Source organism: Monodelphis domestica, chromosome 7 (assembly GCF_027887165.1).
Source record: "Monodelphis domestica isolate mMonDom1 chromosome 7, mMonDom1.pri, whole genome shotgun sequence".
In the NCBI taxonomy this organism is placed as follows: domain Eukaryota; kingdom Metazoa; phylum Chordata; class Mammalia; order Didelphimorphia; family Didelphidae; genus Monodelphis; species Monodelphis domestica.
The window spans coordinates 190,746,219-190,768,565 of record NC_077233.1 but is presented as its reverse complement, the minus strand read 5'-3'; the positions used below and the strand labels follow the sequence as shown (position 1 = coordinate 190,768,565).

At 34.9% G+C, this 22,347-nt stretch overlaps 1 protein-coding gene across 1 annotated transcript in view; it reads left to right on the top strand.

Moving 5' to 3' along the window:
• MUSK (muscle associated receptor tyrosine kinase) overlaps nucleotides 1–22,347 on the top strand; it is a 210,533-nt gene that overhangs the window by 46,940 nt on the left and 141,246 nt on the right. Inside the window, exons 3-4 of the mRNA XM_056806214.1 lie at nucleotides 14,798–14,949; nucleotides 21,491–21,618. Coding sequence (XP_056662192.1) covers nucleotides 14,798–14,949; nucleotides 21,491–21,618 — 280 coding nt within the window. The remainder of the gene's footprint in view (nucleotides 1–14,797; nucleotides 14,950–21,490; nucleotides 21,619–22,347) is intronic.

The following is a 22,347-nucleotide window of genomic DNA, read 5'->3' as shown; positions in this document are numbered from 1 at the left end:
TAGCATTGAATTATTGGGGATTGTCTAACTCAGTAATGAACATGTCAGTCTATCAAAAGTAATTTCTATTGTATATGAAGATAATGGATCCTTAGAAATAATGCTAGACATATTAATATTTATTGAAAGGCAGCTCTGTGACAGAGAATAGAGTACTGGGCCTAGAGTTAGGAAGAACTGGGTTCAAATTTTGCTTCAGACACTGTGTCCCTTCAACTCATTCAGTTTCAGTTTCCTCATTTGTAAAATGGAAATCAACATAGCCTTTATTTTACAGGGGTTGTTGTGAGGATGAAATGAAATAACATATAAAGACCTTGTCAAATCTTAAAGATCCATATAAATGCTAGCTCTAAACATTTATTATTATTGCCATAAAATGTGCATTTTATAATATTAATAATTACTGACATCTATTAATTAGATAGTTATTGTCTAATTGTTAATAGTGTGTGTTATTGTCATTTGATTACCTTTCCTTAGCTTAGTAGGATCTATCCTGCTTTGTCATAAAAGAGAAAGAAAGACAGATGCCTAGTGGGGAGAGAAAAGGAAAAATGGGAAGAACAAGAGGAACCCTCTAATTCTCTTTTTAACTCTAAGACAAAGAGCAAGGCAGGATCTTCTATTTCTCTGTGGTCAACTGGAAGGTCAGTGGTCCACCTAGAAGGATGCTACTGTATTAGGCTTCCAGAAGAGAAGGGAAAAATCAACTGTTCTCATTGCCACTTGAGAGCCAGTGAGAAAGGTAGGAGTGAAGTTGCCAGGGTCCTATGCCTTCATAAATGAGAAAGACCAGTAGAGCAGAGCACTATCTTCCTCTTCCGCCATACTTCTAATCATCACCTCAAGGTATGATGTAATCTATTGTTGCTTTGGCCAATAGTCTTCAATTTGTATTAAGAAGAGTCTGGCCTCCACTAAGTCATCAAAAAACCATTTGCCTCAGCCCTGTCAAGAAGCCTATTCCACTTGACAATGAAAAATCTCTCAACCCTGGGATCCACTAGGGAAAATTGGTTCACTGGAGTGAGATTGGAGAATTATATACTATTCTGTGCCTTACTCAAAAAATATAAAGTGTTCACTATGGCATTTCATGGCTTAGTGGGGTTGGGGACACAGCTGTAAGTTGTTTGTTATTATCCACAACATCACCAAAGGAATTGCTGCATCCCATAACATGCACACATACACAAATACACAAACACATAAATGGTAAAATGAAATTGCTCTTATAAAAATACTTGTTTAATTAACTTATAAACTAGATAATAATTAAATTTTATATCATATTTATAGTTTTTATATATTATAAATATACTATACACATTAGTTAATGTATATTATATATATCTATATTATTTGTGTGCAAAAACACATGCTACTCAAAAGGTAACATGATGGATTAAGATAAAGGGAAGACAAGAGTAAACATTATTATGCTGGGAATATGCTCAGCAAATTATTTATGGAAGACATAAATGATAGGATTAATATAAATGGGCAACTAAAATTGGACAAAGTTTCTATATGGCTCTCAAACATTGTCAGTGAACATGGAGAATACTATAGATATCAAGTATATGATTGTAGACTGTATAGTACAGGAGAGAGAATGCTGTGCTGAGTAACAGCAGTTGTCTGGTTTCAAATCCTGCCTCTGACATTTGTTAAGTGTGGGACTATGAGAAAATTACTTAACTTCTCTGATTCCTATTTCTTTCTCTGCTGCTTGGGGATTTTGTTACCTGTTGTACCTATATCATAGGGAAGTTGTCAGGATCAAATAACATGTTATGTCTAAAGTGCTTCACAAATATGTCTATACAATATAAATTTCAGTTATTGACATTACTAACCACCAGACCAGATGGAGGAAATGGATGATGAGTTCCTGATGCAGAATTCAAAGCTAGCAAAGAGGAAGACTATAGTTGGGATAAGGAACTTTAACTCTCAACATCTGTTAGAGTTTTGGTCCATTATAACAGAGTAGTAACTATTTTTAAAGTTTTGCTGTGGCCTTTTGTTTTTATGTCAGTAATTTCCCCTTGACCCTTCTTGCTCTCTTTCAATGAACCCTTCCTGGTAACAAAGAAAAAGATTTAAGTGAAAACAGCCACTGCAGTGGCCATGTCTGGCAATATATTCTATATTCTTCTTCATATATGATCTCTATCTCTTTACTGAAAGATCATTTCACTATCAGTTCTCTAAAGATTGAGTTTATTAGTTCTACTGCCTTTTATTGTTACAGGTAATAAGTCCTTTTATTCATAAGATTTTAATTCTTTTAGTAAGCATTTCCTTTCTATCATTCCCCTACTATTGAAAAAAAGGGGGAGAAAAAACAAAGCCTTGTAAAATATATTCATAGTTGATCAAAATAAATTCCTATACTGGTCATGTTCAAAACCACGTTTCATTCTCTATCTTGAGTCTAACATCTCTCTCAGGAAATGAATAGCATGCTTCCTTATTAATTCATAGTTATTCATTGCATCAATCAGAGTTTTGGGGTATATGAAAGTTGTTTGCCTTTGCAATATTTTTTAATTATTGATTAAATTATTCTGCATATAAGTTCATAAGGTCTTCCAAGATTTTTCTGAAAGTATCTCTTTCATAATTTCTTATGGAATAATCATATCTCATTACATTTCTATGTCATAATCTGTTCAGACATTCCCAAAAAAATGGTTACTACCTTAATTTCTAGCATTTTGCCTCTTGAAGAAGAATGCGGCTGATATATTCTTGACTCATTATACTGATGATTTCATCTTTCCAGAAATAGGAAAATAAATGACGGGAAATGCTATATTGACCCTTATTCTGATCAGTAAGAAGAAATTGTTAAAGATAATAGGAACTAAAAAATGAAATGGATTAATATTTGGAAAATTTTTTTTCAATATCCAGATAAACAGCAAAAGAAATAGAGTCTAAACATAATCTGAGAAGGAATTGTCTAATTTTCATAAATGAACTCTCAAAAAAAAAATAATGGACCATGGTAGACTTAGAAGTGAATTCTATCAAATCCACATAGGAGCAAGTCCCATACTATATAAATTGTTTGAACAGATATAGAGAGTATAATATTACCTTTTCTCCATAAGACAATTATAGTCTTGATAACTAAATTAGGAAGAGATAAAACAAAAAAGGAAACTGTGTCAGATCTTTTAGGCTTGTTTTCAAGTTTAATCATTGTTGTTATTGTTAACATTGGTTCTATTTGTTTTATTCTGTATTGCTGCATTCATATCTTCTTTGATTTCTTAATATTAACTATTTCTTGCTATATAATATTACATTACATCAATATTTTACCCTTTCATTAGCTACTGCCCATTTTGTAAGCACCCATTTAATTCTCAGAATTTTGATGCCACAGAAATGTAGTATTATCATATTTATGGGGCATTTCCCTCTGTCTTTGCCCTCTTTGTTCAAATGCCATGCAGTGAAGTCACCAGGATAAATATTATAAACAGCTATATTCTGACTTTTGTCATGATTCCAAATTGCTTTCTAGAATTATTGAGCTAATTTGCAACTTGAATATTGTATTCATCTGTCTGTCTTTCCTTCTAGCATTAGCATCCTTTTTAATGTAAATAATTTTCATTTAAAAAATCTTTATCTATATGAAAAGTATGAAGTATGGGTTGTTTTAATTTCTATCTTATTATATGTAATCTTTCATATAATTAATAATTTGGAAATATTAACTGTTCATATCAATAGGCAACTTATCTATATATGTATATATCTTACCTATTTATGTAAATTTTGATATATCTTGAATATAAAGAAATTTATAGATTTTTATCCCTAATTCACATTTTTCCTTCTTCCCTGCATTGACTTTGTTCTGAAAAAAAAAGACAAAAATGACATAACCTATTATATTTCGGTCATGTATCCATTGAAAGCTGGTACATGGTTGGAGGTTACTGGCCTAAATGTATTTCCTTTTAAACTGCCAACTGATTTTCCAAGTAATATAATCATCTAAAAAGTTTCTCATTTGGAGTTTGCATTCTTGTATTTATTGCAAACTACTACATTCTATATATGTTTTAGCTAGTCTATTGATAGACTTTTCTATTTTTAGGAATAGGGACTACATATATGATTTCATTGCTAAAGGAAGTTCTTGGATAAGAAAAATCTTCCTTATCAATTCAGATTAGTCCTTTCTCTGCAACTTAATGGTCTTATAGAGTTACTTAGAATCCTGATAAATTAAGTGATGTGCCCATCATAGAACCAGTATGTATCAGAAGTGGAATTTGAACTCAGTTCTCCCTGACTCTAATGCTAGGCCTTTACTAAGCGGTTTTTTATACAATACAAAATAGTTTTGATGAGATCCAGATTATAATTTAGTTTGAGATCTGGTAATTCTATGCTGCCATCATTCCTACTTTTTAATTCATTATTTCCCTTGAATTACCAAATCTTTTGTTCCTAAAAAGGACTTTTAAAATTATTTTTGTTCCTTTGGTAGCCATTTAGCATTGATTATCTATAACCCTTTAACCACTTTTTGTATCTTCCTTGAGACATATATGCTTAGATTACTTCTATATTCCTAAATTACTTATGGGAGAAAGGAAGGAAGAAAAATCTCAAAATAGACTAAATTTTTGACATATCATTCTTTGCTTTATTTCTCCATGAAATTTCATTTAGTGTATGCAATATGTGTCTTGTTTCACAAAATGATATATAGGGAAATAAGTATTATATGATAATATATGTATGACCTGTATCATAATACCTGCCTTCTTTGGGGAGGTAAAAAGGGTAGGAGAAAGTGAAAAAATAAAGAAAAAGAAATACAATTATAACAGGCAAAGCATAAAAAAAGAGATGAAGACATGAAAGAATGAGGGGGCAGAATGGAAATGGAAAGGAGGATATGGATAGGAGAGATAATACAGAGCTAGAAACAAGAAGATTGAATAGCTGATTTAATGTCAGGTATTGGAGAGTAGAGTCAAAGATAACTAAAGACATCAATATCAGTTACTAAAAGTTCTATGTGCCCAAGGGGCCATAAAAGTATGCATACTCTTTGACACAGCATAAAGTATAAGGCATAAAAGTATGCTTTGACCCAGAAATACCATTATGAGGTCTATGTCTCAAAGAGATTATAGATAGGGGAAAAGGATCTATTTGTACAAAAATATTTTTAGTGGGTCTTTTTGTATTGGAGGACAATTGGAATCTGAGGGATTGCCCATCAATTGGGGAATGACTGAACAAGTTGTGGTATATGGTTGTAGTGGAATACTATTGTGCTATAAGAAATGACAAACAGGATGAACTCAGAAAAACCTGGAAAGATTTATATGAACTGATACAAATTAAAGTGCACAGAACCAGGAGAAAACTATATACAGTAAAAGAAATATTGTACAATGATCAACTGTGAAGATTGAGCTATCATCAGCAAAGCAAGGTTCCAAGATAAACCCAAGGGACTTAAGATGAAAAATATTAATCATGGCCAAAGTAGGAAATGTTGGAATCTGTTTGAAAATTAAAGCATGCTATTTTTAACTTCATTCCTTTATGGATTTTTTTATTTCATGTGTGATATGTGTCTTCTATCATGACATAAAGAATATGGAAATATATATTATAGGCAGCACTGGTATATCATATATCAGACTATTTACCACCTTAGAAAGAGGGTTGGAAGGGGATTGGGAGAGAATATGAATCACAAAATGTTTTCTATATGTAATTGAAAAAAATTTTAAGTTTGTTTTTTTAATTCTGGGTTACTAGCAACAGATATAGAGAAAATAGTCTTGGAGATGGGTTTAGGAAGGGGGCAATGTGTAATCACTTCAATTATGGATATATTGATTGAAACAATTTTAAGACATATGGCTAGAGGTGTTCAATAAGCATATAGAAATAAGGAGCTATGAGGGGTAGGGGATAAAGATATGGTTTGGGAGTTATCTGCTGAGGTAATATTTAATTTTGAAAAGTCACTGAAATCATATAAGAGTTTAGAGGAAAGAGAGGAGAGGCAATGAACAGAATTTTAGAGAATGTCTATATGTAAGGGAAGATAATCCAGAAAAACAAAGAGAAAAGAGATGATCAGAGATTGGAGAAACTCTAGGTTTGAGCATAAGAGAGAAAAGAGTACCAACAAGAAAGGACATTTTCTGTTGCCCCTTCTAGAGGGAGCAAGGTGGCACAATGGATAGAATGATGAGCCTGTACTGAAGAAGATACAAATTCAAATCCTGCCTCATATACTAAGCATCTGTGTAATCCCATGCAAGTGATTTAGCTTCTGTCTGTCTCCGTTTTCTCAACTGAAAAACAGAGAATAGTACCTACCTCCTAAGGTTGTTGCAAGATCTTAAATGATATAATTATGGGCTTAGCCTAGTGTTCTTGATACATAATAGGTGCTTAATAAATATTTATTTCCTTTCTCCTTCCTTCTATAATGTCAAATGTCCAGGAGATCATGCAGGATAAAACCAGGGAGAGAGAGAGATGGTATTTAAGGACAGGATGAGAATGGTCCATTGGGAGAAGTGTTCCAGTAGAGAGGTTGAAATGGAAACCAAATCACAAGAGACTGAATAGGGAGAAGGTTGTGAGGAAGTAGAATCAGTGGTTATAAAGTTTTCTTTTGAGAAGTTTAACAGTAAAATGAAAGGGAGCAGTTGGAAAGAATCATGAAGTCAAAGGAAGAGGTTTTGTTTGTTTTTAAGGACAGCATAAATGAGAAGCAGCATCAGTTAGTTGATAAAGTACTAGATGAAGAGTCAGGGTTTGAATCTTGCCTGTCATATTTACTGACTGTATGATCCTGGACTCACTCTTACTGGGCCTCAGTTTCCTTGTCCATAAAATGAAAGAAACTTGAATGCCTCAAAGATCCCCCCATGCTCTAGATGTATGGTTCTTTAAGAAGAGAGTTTTTGGTAACCTGAGGTGGAACAGCCAGTGGAGGGAGAGATTTAAAATGTATAAGAAGGGAGGAAAGAGCATAGTATTGAAGGTATAGGTATCCCTTCACATTATAAAGAGAGACAGGATAGAAGGGAAGAATGTGAATGTGGTTTAAGACGCTGAGAAGTTTGAGAAGAGAGAGGAAAGGGAGGTCATTAATATTTTTGTCTTGAGTCATTTCAGTCACATCTGACCTTTGGTGACCTCATTTGTGGTTTTCTTGGCAAAGACACTGGAATGGATTGCCATTTCCTTCTCTAGTTATTTATATTACATATGCTTATTTTACAACCTTTAGCTTATATTTTGTGTCAAACTGAGACTAAACTGCAAATGGTAATTCTTCTACATTTCTTTAGGATTTATCAAATTTGAACTCCTTTGAAGGTTACCATAGAGCAAGTACATGAAATGCCAATTGATCAACTTAAAACCATTAATTTCATATGGCTAAATATTACTGAGCATTATTGTCTCAGAATTCTTCCACCTAATGCCAAACGGAAGAGTCAATATTGTAACTAACCCAAAGGGCAATGAGAAACCCAATGTATTGGACATAACAGGCAATACCGGATTACTTATGATGACTTGAGCATAAAAAGTGGCATAAAAGTCTGCTGACAATTTGTATCCCCTATTCACCCTCTTCAGCCAGCATAATGTGTGATCAATCCAGTGACCCTGACCTCTTTCTTCTTCCTCTTCATCTCCCAACTTGGAATATTTTCTCTAGCTGTTCTGCATGTCTGGAACTTTCCTTCCTCTTACTAGCCTCTCCACTTTCCTTGAAGTCTTTGCTAAAGTCTTACCTTCAACAAGAAGACTTTTCCCAGTCTTCCTCCACCTTGGTGCCTTTTCTGTGAGGTTTATGTCCAACATAGCCAGTACACATTCTGTTTGCATAGAGTTGTTTGCATGTTATCTCCCTGCATTACAATGTGAACTCCTTGAGATCAGGGACTGTTGTTCGCCTTTTTTTGGTATCCTCAATATTTATCACAGTGCCTGGAACCTGCTGGTCCCTAATTATAGCTAGGCAGGTGGCAAAATAAATAGAATTCTGGACCTGGAGTTAGGAAGACACAAGTTCAAATGTAGCCTTGAACAGGTCGTGTGACCCTGGGCAAGACACTTAAACTCTATATGCCACAGTTTTCCTTACCTGTAATAAGACACTAGAAATAATGGGAGAACCTCCCTTGCAGAGTTGTTCTGAAGATCAAGGGAGATATTATTTGTAAAATGTTTTTCAGACCTTAAAGCACCCTATAAAAGCTAGCTATTATCATATAAGTAGGTAATATAAGTATATAAGTTGTATTATTATATAAATATTATGGTAGAAGAATAAAAAGACCATTGAGTAGACATAGATAAGGATTGCAGAGGATAAGGTGGTGTCCCTGGATTGTGCTCTGAATTTTATATGGGGAGTATACACACACTGATAAAACTGGATCTCTATTATAGTACCATAAAAATTGGGAAATGTGGAAAATGAAATGCTTCATTCAAATCTACACAGAGATTACCGTAATTCCTATAGTTCTATCGTCCTGAAGAAGACTGTCAACTCAAGAAGACCCATGCCTTGGGTTTGGAAGCCTCTTTTTAAAATCGTTACTAATGAATTCAGACTTAACTCTACATGTCAAATATTACAAAAGCCAATTAGAAATTGCAAGCTTGTTTTGTGGGTTTGAAATTTGATAGGGTATCAATAAAAGGGGAAGAGAAAAGCCCACTTTGGCTACTGTAATTCTACATCTGCCACAATTCTGAAACAATTTTTACTAATGATGCAAATGATTGTAAATTTTCAAACTTTGTGAATTGTTTGATGAATGTGGAGAAAACCTCATACCACAAAGACATCTGCAAAATATTCAAATCCTTTGTATTTGGTCATGAAAACTGTGTATAGTAAACCACTAGGAATTACATAAGGCTGGATAAATCTGCAAGCAGCCTGTCTTCTCCTCCAATAGGACATTCTTTGCCATTTTGTGGTGTTCAAAGAATGTCAGAGTTAACACAAAGGAAAAAACTTTACCCTTTTTTAAACACAAAACCCTCCATTAATCCCCCTCTAACCCACTCCAAAAGTCCTTAAGAAATTATATTTTAAATTTGTATTTATCATATGATGTATTTGAAAACAAAGTATATTTCATCACGAGAAATGATGCTACAATACAATTGTGCAGACACATTTTTAGATACATGTACCATAGATGGTATATATTTTTTCTATTTTATAATATGTGTGTTATATATACATGTTTAAACACATATAGTATATGTACATCAATATATAAATATTTATGTTTACAACACATATATGAGGCTATGTGAGAGTATGTGTATATGTATATGTATATATATATATATTCCTTGATTACATTCTGTCCTTGTCACCTATCCAGCCAATATAAAATAATTAGATAAGGAAATAAATATTTCCCTTATAGAAGATGGCATTTCTGTATAGTTCAAGTGACATACCATACAATTTGATTCATTTCTTATTTTTTAATTTAAAATTTTTATTTAATTAATTAATTTAGAATATTTTCCCATGGTTACATGATTTATGTTCTTTCCCTCCTCTCCTCCCCCAACATTCTCCTATAGCCAACACGCAATTCCACTGGGTTTTATTTGTGTCATTGATCAAGACCTATTTCCCATATTATTGATAATTGCACTAGGGTAATCGTTTAGAGTCTACATCCCCATGTAATTTGATTGATTTGTCTCAGGTTGAATTATGGCATATGTCCTTATAAATATTAGTTGTTGCCCTCTATCCACTTTTTTATATTTTAATTCATATATGTTGAAATGTTTATTCAATATCCATGTGACATCTTCATAAGTGAGAGGAACAAATAAATTCCTATGAGAGAAATATTTTCTTATTAGTTTATATGGGACACTAACTGAGTTTTTTACTATGGAAAAGCCATCTAATTTCTCTGAGTTTTAATGTGCTCCCATATAAAATCAGGAAAATAATATACTATCCCACAGGACTATAGTAAGGAAAGCAGTTTGTAAATTACATGGGACTATGGAAGAGTATCATTCCTCATATTACCATTATCGTAATCATTACAGTAGGCCCTCATTTTACACCAAAATATGTTCCAAGATACTTTGAATAAGTTGAAAATCATGCTATTATGGTAATAGCGAAACCCATTATTTAATAAAATTTTCTTATACAAACATATCTAGTTATTTTATGACTTTTCTTAGGCTTACCAAAGCTACCAGAATTATTACTACTTTTGTTCTTTGGGGCCATTATTAGTAACTAAATAGCATTAATGCTATTTCTAGAAGCCTGACTGATGCCAACACGACATGATATAAAGGAAAATTCCAGACAATGACTGAGCTAATGTTTGGCACAAAACAATGTAATGACTCACACTAAAGCTTCTCATAATGAGAAAAAATGTGATTGGACGAACTGCTGCAAGACTATATGCTTTGGGGAAAATGGTGTGGATTTAGTGCCATGATTAAAATTTTTCATTTTATATGCTTTCTGCCTTTTTTTTTAATTGCCAATTGCATATGCCTGAATTTGCATATGTTGAGTTTGGATAAAATGAGTTCCTACTGTATTGTTGTTGCTTTTGAGAAGGCAAGTGGAAGGCTGGGACTTCAATACACCTGAAGTTGATTCACAGTATTTTTTAGAAGTATTCCAAATTTCCAGAGAGCGGCAGATTTAGTGCTAGAAGCGACCTTGCCAGTTACCTAATCCAACCACCTCATTTTATTGATGAAATAACTAAGGCCTAAGGAGATTGTTGCCTGCCCAATGTTACACTGTAACTGGCAAAGGCAGGATTCATATCCAGATCTTCTGACTCCAAAGCCAAAATTCCCTCTACTCAACCATGATGCCTCCTTAATGAGCTCTTATAAAATTAATAACACTAATTACCTTTCATCTTAATATATGGCATAATGTATGATATATGACATAATATAAAAATTAATGACAATATGATAGAATATATATAATATAAAATATGTATATATTTAAAAATTAAAGGCAGCATAGTTTAATGAATGGAATTGACTTTTGAGTCAGGAAGACTCAGGTTCAAGTCCTGCCCCTGACATATATTGGTTTTCTGATTTTGAGTAATTCATGTAATTACTCTGTGCCCTCAGGCAATTCTCTAAGTCTTAGGAATCTGTAAGACTACAATTTTTAGGCTAATTGCTGATTTTCATGGAGAGAGAGAGTTTCCTCACATTGAGTATCCTCTATCCTTGAGATCATAGGGCTAGACCCTCTCCTCCCCACAAAGTAAAATATATGTTTTGTGTCATATTCAAATATCTGCCCTTAATACTACTTTTTTCTGTTTGTGTTTGATTTCCATGACATGAAAAAATCTGTTGATTTAAATAAATTTTCAAAATGTGTTTATTCCACAATTTCATAACATATACCAAAATAAAGTATACATCTGATATCTATGATTCCATTCATGTTGCTTTTTGTACTCCTGACAGGGATTACAACTGCTTGCTATAAATCTTGATTTTTAAAATTATAAGCTGAATCCAGTGTTTTTAATTTTTAAGTATTTCAACTTTATGTTGTAAACTAAATATTTTTTAACTCTTCCCCCTTAACAATCACCAAAATAACTAATAAAAGGAAGAAATTGTAGGGAAGAAGCATGATACCATGGAAAGTGTCCAGGTTTTTAAGTCAGAGGGTCTGGGGTTAAGTGTGACTTTGGGTAAGTCACATTCTCTATTTGAGCCTCAGTTTCCTCAGCTGTAAAATGAAAAAGTTGACCTTGAAGGTTTGAACTTGAAGGTTCTTTTCATTTCTAAGTCTATTATTCTAAATCACATCATCAGATGTTGCCTTTTCGCATAGAATTGTAAATATTTCTGAGTTCAATCTCTTACTATGAAAATAGTTTTCAATTAGTGCTGATTACATATGAACCTCATTTAAACTTAGAAACTTTTTTTCTGCTTTGCACTTCTGGCAAATAAAGTGACTATGCTTTATTTCCTGTGGCCACTTCTTAATTTTCTCTCTTACATCAGAATCATAGTACATGATTAGTCATGGTGAATCATCTCTCCCTCCCTAGTATATGGTCACCATGACCTCTCAATCCCCAAATTAATTGGAAGCTAGGGATACATTCATATTGAGCTAGGAAGTGTGTAGTTCAACCAAACTATCAAGAAAAAAGTTTTTATTTAGCTTTGTTTTGTCTTGCTTTTATATTTGTTGGTTTTAAAAAATAAGGACCTTTTAGAAATAAAAATTCATAGACAAATAAAAATTTGCCAGAGAACATGTTGGCAAATGGAAAATGGTTCCTAGAGAATCATTTTCTCAGTGAAGCTTCCTTAATAACAGTTAAAGGAAAAAAAATGTTTTCTTTAAGGGTTTAGTCAACCTTTATCCTAATTCATTGGACTTACTTCTTCCAATCTTGGAACAAGTTTATTAGGTTCTGTTTAGACTCTTAGGATTGGAACCTCAGAGGTTAGAGAGTCTAATCCTTCCTTGAAGCATCAATCCTATGTAACATCCCTCACAGAAAATGGTCATCCAGCTCCAGCTCTTCTTTTTTTTTTCTTCCAGTAACTCATTATTAAGAATTTATTCCTAGTTCTTCCTTTTAGTATCAATTGAAATGAGTCTCAACTTTTCAACCCAATATCCCTTCAAATATTTTGAAGGTAAAAAATCCACTACAATCTCAGTCCCTGAATCTTAAGTATATGTAATCTTCAGTCTAAGTAATTATCTATTCTGTATTATTTATGTGTATGTCATACATAGCCTTTCTGTAGTTGTTCTTCATTTTTTCCATTGTGTCCAACTCTTTGTGACCCCATTTTGGGTTTTCTTGACAAAGATATTTGTGTGTTTTTCCTTCTTCAGATAATTTTACAGATAAAGAAACTGAGGCAAACAGGTTTAAGGGACTTGTCCAGGGTCACATAGCAAGACTGGATTTGAATTCAGGTCTTCTTCACTCCAGTCTTGGCCACTATGCTACTTAGCTACTCCAAACATCTGTGAGATTTAAAATGGTTGAGGTCTTAAACTGTAGTGAGTTAAAATGGTGGAAGATATAAATTGTGATAGATATAAGAGAGGGTGAGTAAATTTGACTGCAGAAAATATGTTTCACTACAGTGTCTTGGTTTTTAAATCAAATATAAGGTGGTCGCCAGGGAAATATTTCCAATTATTCAAATATCCAAGTCAACTGGGTTTTATAGAGATTTTAAATTAATAATATAATAAGGAATTAGAGAAAGAGAGAAAGAGTAGGAAAGGAATAATTATGAAGGGCCTCAAGCCAATATGGCCTAGACCTGAGTCTTAAGAGAGAGAATCAGTCAGTCAGTCTTTTAACACTCACCATAAGGTCTGTCTAAACAAGGATTCTAGTGACACCAGGCCAGCTCCATCTCAGCTGACTTCACCAGAGAGCCTTCCAGCCAGAGACTGTTCCAAAAGGCCTCTCTCCAGAGCCTCTAGAGGGACAGAGTCCCCTTAGAGGAGCTCCAGCGAGACCTCCTTAGAGATTGTTCTCCAAGAGCTTCCCTTCTCCAGAGCCTCTCTCAAGAGATTCTTCCCAAGCGATCTTCATCAGAGATTCTCCAAAAGGATTTATCCAAAAGGATATATCCTCAAGAGATTTTGCCTTTTCTTATATAGGGGTTTTTCTCCCATGTCACCTCCCCTAAGTCCCTACATCTGCCAATCACTGTAGACGCTTTCCAAAGGACTGCCCATCTAAATTCCTGCTAAGTCGACCAATCTCCTCAGTAAGTCTGAATCAGAAAAAATGCTGCTGTGTTGACCAATCTCCTCAGTAAATCTGAATGAGAAAAAACACAGCTGAGTCAACTAATCTCATCAAGAGAAAACTTGCCCTACCCTTTTAGGTACCTAGCATCCCATTGTATCAATTCTAAAAACAGGCCTGGCTCAAAGAATTACTTGCCTTATTATAAGCATGGGTCCAAGTACTTTCATTGTTTAGCAAGGAGTTTTCCCTCCTAAAGCAGTCTTAAGTACGGTTGGAGTAGAGGTCCTCCCATTTCTGATCCTGGTGAGTTCTCACATCAAAATGGGGAATGTTTCTCAGTAGGGAATTTGTTTCAATTAAGAATTCCCCGATGGGGAAATTTTTAACATTCACAAGTCTGAAAGATTTCAAGGTTTACACCTCTTTACAAGATTATGAACTCTGTGGCCAGATTCATTTTGGATCTCTCCTAGTACCAGAACACAGTGATCTTGTCAACAGTAGTTAGGAACAGAAACTGGAACAGTGAATAGAGCACCTTGACTGGAGTCAGGAAGATCTGAGTTCAAATTTGTACTCAGACACTTAGGAAGTATGTGATTCTGGGCAAGTCACTTAACTTCTGTCTCTGTTTCCTTATTTATAGAATAGTCATAAAAATAATAAACACCTACCTCTGACAATTTCTGTGAGAATCAAATAGTTTGAAAATGTAAATCTAGCAATTTTCCAAGTCATTTGGGGTTTTGCTCACCAGATAAAACTTTAAAATTAAATTAGCTTTAAAATTTAAGTTAGCACAGTGCCTGGCATATAGTAAGTGCTCTATAAATGTTAGCTATCACCATCATCATTACCAATTTTTTTATTACGATCATACATGTTTAATAACTTTAGTTGAATTTAACGAAATACAAAAGAATAGAGGATCTTCCTAATTCAACCTGGCTGTTTTCCAGACTCTTTGATACTCGCTATAGCATTCGAGAGAATGGACAGCTTCTCACCATCCTCAGTGTGGAAGACAGCGATGATGGGGTGTACTGCTGCACTGCCAACAATGGGGTAGGAGTGGCTGCGGAGAGCTGTGGAGCTTTGCAAGTAAAAATGAGTAAGTATCAGGAAGTGATTAACATGGAGCCCCTCAGATGAAAATAAGAGTAGCCTTCTTTAATATTATTTTGAAAAATCTCCCAAATTGTGAACTATTTGATTAAAAAAATACTACTCACCATGGATATTAAATTATGTATTTATTTAATCTCCATGGTATTTTTAAATATAAAGTTGATCCATTGTAAAACATTCTCATAAAGGTAACATACAGTGACAACTAGGAGGAGATGGAGTTGATGTGGTTCCTGCTTTAAAAGGTGAAGAAGCAACTGTGGCTCAGTAGCTAAAAGCACTAGACCTGGAATCTGGAAGACATGAGTTCAAATTAAGCCTCAGACACTTCCTAGCTATGGTATCCTGGGCAAGTCACTTAACTTCTGATTGTCTGACAAAAAGATCCAGTGGTTCCATTGGAGAAGGAAACAACAAGCCATTCCAGTATCCTTGCCAAAAAAAAAAAAGATACCCCCCTCAAACACACAGACAGCTATGCAGTCCCTGGATGGTCCATAGGGTCATGAAGAGAAGGATGTGAATGAGCAAATAAACAACATTTCACCAAGTGATCTCAAAGCTCCCTTCCAGCTGAAATGGTCTAGGATTCAATGATAAGTAAAATTACAACATCTCAAATCTAGGAATTTTCCAAGTCATTTGGGGTTTTGCTCACCACATAAAACTAAAATTTAAGTTGGCCCACTTGTGCCAAATTCTATTTATTCCCATTTAAAGTTGATGATTTCATTTGCCCACAGATTTGGATTCCTTTTCATTTCATTAAACAAATTCAGAGTAGTATAGATTTGTACAAGTCCTTCTGCAAAATACATAGATAGCGGGAATCTGATTTTATCACTGGAGAAGCTCTGAGGAGTCAACGCCGGCAGATACCAGCTTCGTTTTATAGATGATGAAGCTGAGGCAGAGGGAGGTAGAAATGACTTCATGCAACTCTTGAAGCTTTTAATACTAAGTCTAGTTCCTTTTTCACTATGCAAAAATGAATACAGCCCTAAACTAGGAATCATGGAACCTGGTTGAGGGGGAAATATTAGGGAAACAAATTAAGTTGAATGGTAGCCACAAAAGAAATGACTGAGGAATAGAATTTAGGAGTGATGGTACAGCCACTGTGGAAAATCCACTAGGCTACGCTGTCTGGTCAAACATAAGAGTACCTCAGGCAGTTGGTTGTGAATGAAATAAAAAGCCTTTAATTTTGCTTCCTTTCTGTGGTAATGGCAAGTAGATAAAAGATCAGCCTATGAGAGAAAGGACATGCATTCCCCTTCACAACAGCCCATTCTTTAAAAACAGACTTCCATTATATTTTATTAAGCTAAGATAATCCGGAGTGAAATATAAGAAATAGACTGTAGTTCCCAACAAAGATTCTCTTGTGAATGTTATTGTAACCAGCATTTTAAAGGGACAATCCCTTGACTATTCCATAGCTCTTGTTACATGATCATTGCTGGAAAACCTCCTTTTGGGGGTTAACAGTCAGTACGTCTTAGAGCCATCTCTTAATACAATTCCTATCACAAAGCAAGCATTTTGTTTAAAAATCCTTACCTTCTTTCTTAGAATTGATTCCAAGGCAGAATTGCAGTAAGGGCCAGCCAATTGGGGTTAAGTGACTTCCCCAGGGTCACACAGCTAGGAAGTGTCTGAGGCCAGATTTGTATCTAGGACATCCCGACTCCAGGCTTGGCTCTCTATCCACTGAGCTACCTTGCTGCCATAGTAAGTATTTAATAAATGCTTTTACATTCATACATTCATTCACTCACTCATTAATTTCTCCAAGTGCTTTTAAATCATTTTTATTAACAACTATGTGTACAATGGATAGAATCCTGGACCTAGAATTAAGAAAACTTGAGTTTAAGTATGACTTGATATTTTATTAGCTGTATGACCCTGGGCAAGTCACTTCAGCTACACTTTCCACAGCTTTCTGTAAAATGGAGATAATGATGATATTTAACTTGTAGTGTTATTGTGAGGATCAATTGACATAATAATTCTTTGAAACCCTTACCTTCTGTCTTAAAATCAATACTGTGATTGGTTGTCACACAGCTAGGAAGTGTCTGAGGCCAGATTTCATGGCAAGGAAAACTGAGACTGAGGAACCATCATTTAGAATGTTGCCAGGAGGGGGAGCAGCAGTTGGAGGAGAAGAGGCTTGTGGGAGAAAAAGCTGAGAAAGGAGTCTTTGCCCTGTGAACTTTGGAGAGTCAGGAGCTAGGACCCAAGCTCAACATCCCAACCTTTTCTGACAGAGCCTTGCCTCCAATTCCCTTGCCCTGAAGAGAAAAGATTCCTGATATCTTTAGATCATCAGTTAAAAGAAAGAAAAGAACAACTATTGCTGCTGAAGGGTGCTGATCCCTTGAACTTGATGGGGTAACCCTGATGACCCTTCCCATCCTCTGACCTTCCCAAGAAGGACACTTGACACCTGATTAAAATAGGATAGTGACAGTGATTGGGGAGGGAGGAGAAAAAGAAGCTGAGGCTGAGCCATTTGGCTCAGCTGAAGTAGACAAAGACAACTTGTAGGGTCTCCCATTCCCACAAACCTATTTCCTCCCTTTTATTACTTGAACTATTAAATAACTTTATATTGAAGAAACCACAGTCAGATTCAAATCACAGAAGAACAAAGAGAGGGTGGTGGGCTAGGCTAGCCATTTAGCCTTGGCTAATCAACAAAGAGTCAACTAGGACAATCAGCCTGCCTGACTAGAAAGGTTTCTTGGGCTCAGGCACCAGCCAAGTCCTGAGGGTAAGTAAACTCCATAATTACCCTGAAGCCTAGTTATTGAGACACAGTCCCTATTTATTTCCTGGTTATAACCTCAGCTCAGGGGTACCGCTCTCTTGGCTTTGAAGGGTGAGGGAAAGAGATATTTCATAGATCATCTCTCAGCCCCAGTGGTTACCTCTCCTTTTACCTCATCAGCCCTCCTTATTCCTTCTGTCCCTTCACCTCCTCCATTCCCTGCTACAACCCTTCTATATTCCCTTTTACCCAATTTCTACAATTTAAACCCAGGACCTCCTATCTCTAGGCCTGGATCTCCATCCACCAAACCAACTAGCTACCCCCTAAATGGCATGATAATCTGTAAAAGGCATAGCACAGTCCCTGGCACCTAGTAGGTGCTTAATAAATGATCCCCTCCCTTCCCTTTCATAGAAAAACATGAATTGAATTCATAGAACCAAGAATCATTTTGTAGAGCCTCTCCCTTTCCTATAGGGAATTATACTCTTATAGTATGTTTGAAAAACCTAGATAAGATATCAGAAGAACAAGGGTACAGAGTAGATGCTTTCACTTAATAGCAAACAAAGAACAAATTTTGTAATCCTGCTGAATTTTGGCTTGGGCAACTGCAAATCTGGCATCCTCCTGCATGCCCAGCCTCACAAGAATATCTTAAAGATCAGAAGAGCTCCTGACACATCCTAGAGAGTAGCCTGGACTAGCTGGAAGGAGACCTGGTTGCTTCTCCTCCTATTTCTGCTGCTAGGCACTTGAAGTGCATCACTTCTCTTGGAATCTTTGGTCGCCTCACTGTGAAATAGATTGACAGAGCCAGTAGGACATGATGGATGGTGAGAGACTCAGGGATAGAGACTCAGGGATAAGGTCTAGCTCTGAGTGCCATGATTTGTTTTGTGGTCATTTGTACAAGTTGCTTTATTTTACTAAACTTCAGATGGTTTAGCATATTAAAATTATTTGAAAAGGAAGGGATTGAATGATATCATCTCTAATAATAACAAGCCTAAGAATAGGAACTTGCTATGATTTCCATAATATAGGGAACTTCCATGTGAAGAAATATCCTTTATTAAAAACATTAGTAAATCTGCCTTTTTTCACAACATGAATAAGGAACTTCGAATTATATGACAGCATATGTATAAACTAGATCAAAGTGCTTACCATCTCAGGGAAGGGTAAGGAGGAGGGATAGGAAAGAATTTGGATGGAAAAATGTCAGAAAACAAATGTTAAAAATTATTTATGGAGGCAGCTGGGTGGCTGTGTGGATTGAGAGTCAAGCCCAGACAGGCAGTCCTGGGTTCAAATCTGACCTCAGATACTTCCTAGCTGGGTGACCCTGAGCAAGTCACTTAACCCCCATTGCCTAGCCCTTGCTGCTCTTCTGCTTTGGAACCAATACACAGTGTTGGTTCCAAGACAGAAGGTAAGGGTTTAAAAAATTATTTATGTGTATAATTTTGGAGAAATACAATAAAATATTATTGAACAAAGAGAAAAAACTATATGTACACAGTGTTTTAAAGCTTTTAAAGTGCTTTCTTGATAGATTAATGAGATTAATTAATTTATCCATGCCCAAAATGTTAACAACTTTTTGTCATTGTTAAAATCCTTTCAGTTGTGTCCAATCTTTTGTCACCTCTTTGGCCATTTTCTTGGCAAAGATACTGGAATGGTTTACCATTTTCTTCTTCAGTTCATTTTACAGATGAGGGAACCAAAGCAAACAGGGTTAAGTGACCTCCCCAAGCTCACACAGTTAGTAAGTGTCTGAGAGGATTTGATTTCAAGTCCTCCTAAATCCAGATCTGGCACTCTATCCACTGTGCTACCTAGCTGTCTTGATAATAACTTTATGCAAAATGTGGGGAGGGAGGCGGTAAACTAGGTGGCCCAGTAGATTGAAAGCCAGACTCAGAGACAGGAGGTCCTGGGTTCAAATCTGGCCTCAGACACTTCCTAGCTGTGTGCTCCTGCACAAGTCACTTAACCTCCATTGCCTACACCTTACTGCTCTTCTGCCTTGGAACAAATTTACAGTATTGATTCTAACATGGTAGGTAAGGGTTTTTTAAAAAATAATTTCTTGCAATGTAATTTGAACCCAAGTGTCCTGACTCCAAGTCCAATGGTTGTTACACTAAACTATGTTGCCTCTAAAATATGACCCTACATGTATATGACATGCGGGTGCCATTTGCTTCTAAAACTCTATGAAATACATGTGAAAATCCTTTGAAAAGTGCAAAATGCTGTCCAAAAGTTTCATTGGTCAGTTAGCTTGCATTTATTAAGATCCTACTAAGGCCCAAACACTGGGGATAGAAAGAGGAGAAAAAGAAGTCTTCACTTTCAAGAAGCTCCCAGGCTAGTTTGTTTTTCAGCATAAAATCATGCCAGATTTTTCAGTAAATTAGAGTTTTATGCAATTAAAAAATCAAAGACAATGTTCTACATGTACGTAATGATATAAATAAGTCTCTATGAGCATATGATTCTTTATATCACAGACATATTCTGGCACAAATTGTATGTAAAAGGTGTGTTTCAAAATAAATAATTTAGCATCTATTAGGACAAAGATTTTTTAAAATGAAATTCAATGCTTGTACAGTTATGGGAAAATGCTTATTCATTCCTGATGAGATTGAAAATTCTCACAGTTTTGTTGTAGGACATGCTGACAGTGTGGAGTAAAGGTTGCAAAAACAATCTTCCGTCCAGTAATTGTGTTGTTTGAACAGTGTCATAGAATGCAAAAGATGGATGAGAAGGGGAGAGAGAGATGGCTAAAGATTTTTACATAATTAACACATAATTCTAGAAACTAGGAAGCAATCTAAATACTGCACAATTGGGGAAAGGTTAAATCAATTGTGGCTTATTAACTTAATTGAATATTATAAAACTATTCATTCCAACAAGTGTGAAAAGAAAAAAAAGAAATATTTGTTCATAAAAAAAGCAAGTGGGAATAAATGAACAAACAACAATTTTTAATGGAGGTTCAAAAGTTTCATTGTGATATTTACTGATGATTATTAAACTAAAGCTATATGGTTACAAAATCAATTTATATTATATTATATTCAATATTAGTTTTTAATCAACTAGTTAAAAATAAAACACAAGGAAGCTGTTTTCTTTCATGATTCCTATGACCACATAAAAGAAATTATAAAGTATCTAATTATTATTAATTTTTACCTTGGTTTTGATTATCATAAGGACCATTTAATGGTATTTTATTATAATTTGCTTCTCACATTTCTCTATCTTCTGCGAGCTTATATTTAAATATTTATATTTAACTTTTGATGCAACTAGGTAGCTCAGTGAATAGAGAGACAAGCTTAAAGACAGGAAGTTCTCAGTTCAAATTTACACTCAGAAACTTTCTAGTTATGCAATCCTGAGCAAGTCACTCAACCCCAGTTGCCTAGTCCTTACCACTCTTCTACCTTGGAGTCCATTCTAGGACAGAAGAGAAGGGTTTTCAAAAAATGCATGTATTTAACTATTAAAGAATTTGCCATCTCAAGACTATCTCAGAATTACTTGTAAAAGTGTTTGTGATTACATACCACTAATAAAGACATTAAGGACTTTAAATACTTTTACCTGGACCACAAATGTAAGTGAATCCTAAATTTAATGTAGTGTCAACATTTATCATGTTTTAATAAGTATAAAATATTCAGTTCTTGTTTTTGACCTTTTTTCCTTTTAGAACCTAAAATAACACGTCCTCCTATCAATGTAAAAATAATAGAGGGATTAAAGGCAGTCTTGCCATGTACTACAATGGGCAATCCCAAGCCTTCAGTATCATGGATCAAAGGAGACACAATACTCAGGGTAAGTTTCTGAAAATGGTGTATTTAATAGAAAACATTCATTCTTCAAGGAATTTGTAATCATTGTATTATTCATCTCAGTCATATCATTTCAAGTTTGTGTCTCCTGGACTATTTCCATGACTTCTTAATTGTTCTTTCAGTGTCTAGGGTCTTCTTGCCATGCAAGTACTAGCGCTGGGTTTTTTCATCAATATACCTCTCAGTAAGAAATACAGAAAAATCAGTAAATTTTCTTTTTTTAAAAATCTATATTTATTTCTTTTAGCATTTTAAAAAGAACGAGTTCTGAATTCTCTCCTTCCCTCTTAAATACTCCCACAACCCAGAGAGCAAGTAATATTATATCAAATTAGACATAAAATCAGGCAAGATATTTCCATATTAGCTATTTTATTTGAAAATTTTATTTAGTCAATTTAGAACATTTTTCTTTGGCTAAAAGAATCATATTCTTTCCCTCCACTCCCCCCACCCCTTCCTGTAGCTGATATGTAATTCCAATTAGTTTTACATGTGTCCTTGATCAAAATCTATTTCCATATTGTTCATGTTTTCAATAGGATATTCATTTAGAGTCTACATCCCCAGCCATATCCCCATTGACCCATGTATTCAAGCAGTTGTTTTTCTTCTGTGTTTCTACTCCTACAGTTTTTCCTCTGAATGTGGATTGTGCTCTTTCTCATAAATCCCTCTGAGTTGTTTGGGATCACTGCATTGCCACTAA